The sequence below is a fragment of the Chrysochloris asiatica genome, unplaced genomic scaffold (assembly GCF_000296735.1).
Source record: "Chrysochloris asiatica unplaced genomic scaffold, ChrAsi1.0 scaffold00045, whole genome shotgun sequence".
NCBI classification, from domain to species: Eukaryota; Metazoa; Chordata; class Mammalia; order Afrosoricida; family Chrysochloridae; genus Chrysochloris; species Chrysochloris asiatica.
Window position 1 is genome coordinate 10,732,852 of NW_006408563.1, and position 5,274 is coordinate 10,738,125.

General features: G+C 40.2%; 1 protein-coding gene across 1 annotated transcript in view; it reads right to left on the reverse strand.

Annotated features, from left to right (window-relative positions):
- The window catches only part of LOC102839439 (aldehyde oxidase-like), a 129,508-nt gene that overhangs the window by 65,195 nt on the left and 59,039 nt on the right, over positions 1-5,274 (reverse strand). The window contains exon 17 of the mRNA XM_006862039.1: positions 667-763. Coding sequence (XP_006862101.1) covers positions 667-763 — 97 coding nt within the window. The remainder of the gene's footprint in view (positions 1-666; positions 764-5,274) is intronic.

The window sequence follows — 5,274 nt, forward strand, 5'->3', positions numbered from 1 at the left end:
TCCTTCACATCAGGACTAGCTTCCCCCAAATCCACATCTCCAGAACCAATATTTCTTAAAGCACTGGAATCCCCCTCCTAACTTCCTCAGGACATCTCTTTGCAAATGGCCTGCTGGTTCCTCAAATACGAGGTCTTCTACTAGCCTCCAGTGAGGTCATGATAACTCCCATGTTATTAATGACAGCACCTTTTCCTCATTTAATCAATCTCTGACTTCAATGTTATCTTTGATTCTTCTTTGCCAGTCTATGGTTGCATCTCTTTTACGTACGCTCGCCTCTCTACTCCACTCTAACACTCATCCTCTCTCACCTGACATACTATAATGACCTTTGACCCTGTCTCTGGTGGATGTTCTCTTCACACTTAAAGACACATTGGACTAAAGGACAACTCTGACCCTGTCACCTTCCCATTCACAATCCCAAAGGCCTATAAAAAAATTACATCACCTATAAAAACCAGTAAAGATTCTTTGGCCAAGAGATTTAGGACTCTTCACAAAACCTCCCCTCCTCTCTGAGCCTGCTCCCTCTGCATTGTCCACCTCTTCACTAATTTCCACAAGAAGAATTCAAATGAACCAGCTGCGTTCAAATTACACAGAACAAACATCATGGATTAAAATTATAGAATTCTCAATGAACAGGACGTAAGAACTCACCCTCAATGATCTGATCAACACACTGAAATGCCTCCTCAGTGTTTCCATGTTCTAGTTTTTTTTCAGGTCCAATGAATGATTTGTGCTTTATTGCATCCTGTGGACAGTAACAAATAAAATGGTATCACCAATGTAGCACAATGAAAGGTTTCTGACTTCATTCATGTTGAAAACTATTTGTGATGTTAATCACTTCCTAGGATAATTCATTTTCAGTGAGTATTGCTACATTTCTCAGGCCACGTATCCTGACCTGGGACACTTCAGAAAACATGAACTCTGTATAATGGAGTACCATCATGTACTTATTTAAGGTACCTATCAACTTTAATCTCCACTGAAACTGGGACGCCTCACTCTCCCTTAATCCTCACACCACCAAATAGAGCTATTATGAAGGCTTAAAATGTGATTAGACCTAACCCTGCAGGCAAACAGGTGTACCTTAGACTTCTCCCCCTGACCTCATTCCCAGCCAAGACTGTGAAGTATGTCTTAAAGGAGAAGGGCTTATGTATACAGACACCTGCACAGAAACTTAACCTTAATTCCTTATTTTTGTCAAGTTTCTCTCAAGCTTCAGTCTTCATAAGCATGACTGAATTAGATTGTACTCACAAGTGTAAGACCTATGTTCTGTACTTGATGAACCATTTAAGGGATTTATTTTTCAAAATTCTTTGCTTTTGTTAAGTACCGTCAAGTCGGTTCTGATGAATAGTGACCCTGCGTAGTGGTTACGAATCGGGCTGCAAACCTCAAGGTCAACGGTTCGAAACTACCAGACGCTCCATGGGAGAAAGATGAGGCTTTCTACTCCCGTAAAGATTTACACCCTCGGAAACTCTGTACAGGGTTGCTATGGGTCGGAACCGACTCGAAGGCACTTAACAACAACAACATAGGGTTTCTAAGGAATGGCTGGTGAGCTTGAACTGACCTTGCAGATCAAACTGACTGCGGTTCAGCTCATTAACCCATAGCACCACACCAAGACTCCTTTCAAAATTAGGTAACACATTATACTGGTTTCAAAGTTAAAGAGAATAAAGATGTTCTCAGTGAAGTCTTGCACCCGCCCTGCCTCTCTGTCCAGTTCTACCCACACCTACCAACAGTGAACACTGCTATTAGTTTTCTGTGTGTTCTTTCGGAATTTCTTTATGAAATGCAAGCAAATATATATATATAATTACCTACTCTATTTTAATGTACTTTTCTGTACATTTTTCTTCATTTATCAAATAACTTGGAGATCTTTCTATATCACAGCCTAGAAACCATCCATGTCTTTATATATATATATAATTCCATTTTATAGCTATGGAGACAGATATCTGAGTTGTTTCCAGTATTTTAAAACTACAAACAATGTTGCAATGAATAACCCCCAAGTTTTATTTTGTAAATTCACAAGCTAAGCTGTAGGATGAATTCTCACAGTGGAGTTGTTGGGCCAAAGAATACTAGTACATATACAGTTGGAATTTTGATTGTTATTGTTGTTGTTAAGGGCCGTCAAGTTGTTTCCAACCCATAGTGACCTTGTTTAGGGTTTCCAAGGAGTGGCTGGTGAGCTTGAACCACTGACCTTGTGGTTCAAACGACTTTGCAGCCCAGCGCATTAGCCCACAGTTGTTGTTGCTATGTGCCATAGAGTTGGTTCCGACTCATAGCGACCCCGTACAGGGTTTCCGAGGCTGTAAATCTTTAAGTGAGCAGAAAGCCTCAATGTTGTCCCGTGGAACCGCTGGTAGTTTAGAACTGCTGACCTTGCAGTTCACAGCCCGATTCATAACCACTACGCTACTAATGTTAAATCTCCCTTCATAAGCATTGTCCCAGTTTACACTCCTACTAGCAATACAAGAGAGTGTCTATTTCCCACATCTTGCCAACTGAACGTATTATCAAACTTCTGAGTTTCTACCAATCTGATTGGTTAAAAATGACATTTTATTGTAGCTTTTAAATTGTGTTTTTCTTATGTGTAAGCGAGCATCTCTTCCTCTGATTGGTAATGGTGGTGGCTATGTGCCATGGAGTCTGTTCCAATTGATAGTGACCCGGTATAGGGTTTCTGAGGCTGTAAAGCTTTATTTATGGGAGAAGAAAGTCTCATAGTTCTCTCACAGAAAGGCTGGTAGTTTCGAACTGCTGACCTTGAGGTTAGCAACCGGACATGTAACTACTACGCTACCAGAGCTCCTTTCTCCTGATGCTTGAGGGCTATTTATTTATATTTTCTTCCTGGGATCTGTGTGTTTACGTTCTTGCTCATTTTTTCTGCTGGGCTTTTTCTTGGCTTCCTGGAGATCTTTATATTGAGGAGACCAGATTTCTTTTATAGTGTGGTTTGTAATTTGATGCCTGTCTTTTGACTATTGCTTATGAAATTTTTGTTCCACAATTTGTTATAGAATTCATTGAATTTACCAATAATTTCTTTTATGGCATTTAGAGTTTGAGCCATAGTTTGGAATATTACAAAGGAATTCTCTCATGATTCCTCTTTGGATTTTATACTTTCTTTTTTTAAGTTTTTATTGTGAATTGAGTGATACTTTACATAGGAGAACATCAGCTTTACATTCATCCTATCGTATTTTATTTCATTGCAATGATTACAATCCCCTCCATGCATCATCATTCAACAGCATTTGCTTCCATTCCCTCTGTTTTTGTTTTGGTTTGATGTACACTGAAGCACTCAGGAATATATAACCATTCAAACAACCAAAGGGTACATACACCCCGCAAGCCTGCCCCCAGCCGTCAGCACACAGATCCACTCCCTCCCTGAATTCAGAGCCCCCAGCCTCTCCAGCTCTCCACGTCATTGTTTCTGCCTATTATTGACTTTTAAAGTTTTTATTCACCTTATCCTGGGTTTATTTTCATCTAGTGTAAACTATGTTAAAGTTAATTTTTAAGTTTGACTTAGAGTGTGACTCCCTAAGAGATGGGACTCCACTGTGTTCATTTGAGGTCCAATCTCCATGGAAGGTGATGGTGGGCTGCAGAGTTTGCCTGTTGTTAAGTGCCGTGAGTCAGTGCCTACTCACAGTGTCCCTGTCTAGGGTTTTCAAGGAGCAGCTGGTGAGTTTAAGCTGCCAACCTTGTGGTCAGCAGTCCAGAGTTTATCCTACAGAGCCACACCAAAACTCGTGGCTAGTGCAGTGTAAACATATCCTCTTACTGCCTCTCCTTTAAGTAACAGCGCATTTCTCTCTCTGTAGGATCTCTTGGGAATATGTGAAAAGAATCACTGACATTTTGATCTTAGAACGTGGCAGAAAGTGCGGAACAATCCTGAAAAAAGGATACCATTCGGTGGGAAGTGAGCTGGTTTCTCTAGGTGAAAGAGAAACCTCAAAGCAAGTGAAGGGTCAGGGCAGTTGGAAAATTGCTTAGGAGCCAAGTGAAACACACTTCAAATTTAAAATTTCAAAATCTCCCTCAGAAGCAAGGATTTGCATTGCATAGGATTTGGCTATACACATGGACCTCACCAGATAGAACACACAAAAATCAAATATATAGCGTAGTGGTTATGAACTGGGCTGCGAATTGCAAGGTCAGTAGGTTGAAACTACCAGCTATTTTGCAGAAAAAAGATGGGGCGATCTGCTCCTGTAAAGATTTACAGCCTTGGAAACCCTGTACAGGGTTGCTGTGATTCGGTACTGACTCCACAGCACACAGCCACCACCACCACCATGGAAAGAGATAATGGAAAAGCTCCATATCATCAGCCAAAACAAGGCCAGGGGCAGACTGTGGAACAGACCAACAATTGCTCATATGCAGATTTAGGCAGAAGCTGAAGAAAATGGAAACAAGTTCATGAGAGCCAAAATATAACCTTGAATGTATCACACCTGAATTTAGAGATAATCTTAAGAAAAGATTTGATGCTTTAGACACTAAAGACCGAAGACCAGAAGAGTTGTGGGATGACATCAAGAATATTATACAGGAAGAAAGCAAAAGGGTGTTAAGAAGATAAGAAAGAAGGAAAAGATCAAACGTCAGAAGTCACAAGAGACTCTGAAACTTACTCCCCAGCATAGAGATGTTAAAGCAAATGAAGAAATGAGGGAATAAAAAAGCTAAACAGAAAATTTCAAAGGTCATATTGAGAAGACAAAATCAAATATGATAGCTAAGTGTGCAAAGATCTAGAGTTTTAAAACCAAAAGGGAAGAACATGCTCAGCATTTTCAAGCTGAAGGAACTGAAGAAAAAATTCAAGCCTTGACTTGCAATATTGAAAGATTCTATGGGCAAGATATTGAAAGATGCAAAAAGCATCAAAAGAAGATAGAAGGAATTACAAGAATCACTGTACCACAAAGAAATTGTGGGTATCAACCATTTCAAGAGGTAGTATCTGATCAAGAGCTAATGATACTGAAGGAGGAAGTCCAAGGTGCATTGAAGGAATTGGCAAAGAACAAGCCTCCAGGAATTGATGGAATAAAAATTGAAATCTTTCAACAAACTGATGCAGCACTGGTGGCACTCAATCTACGCCAAGAAATTTGGAAGATCACTACCTGGTCAGCTGACTGGAAGAGGTCTGTATTTGTGCCCATTCCAAAGAGA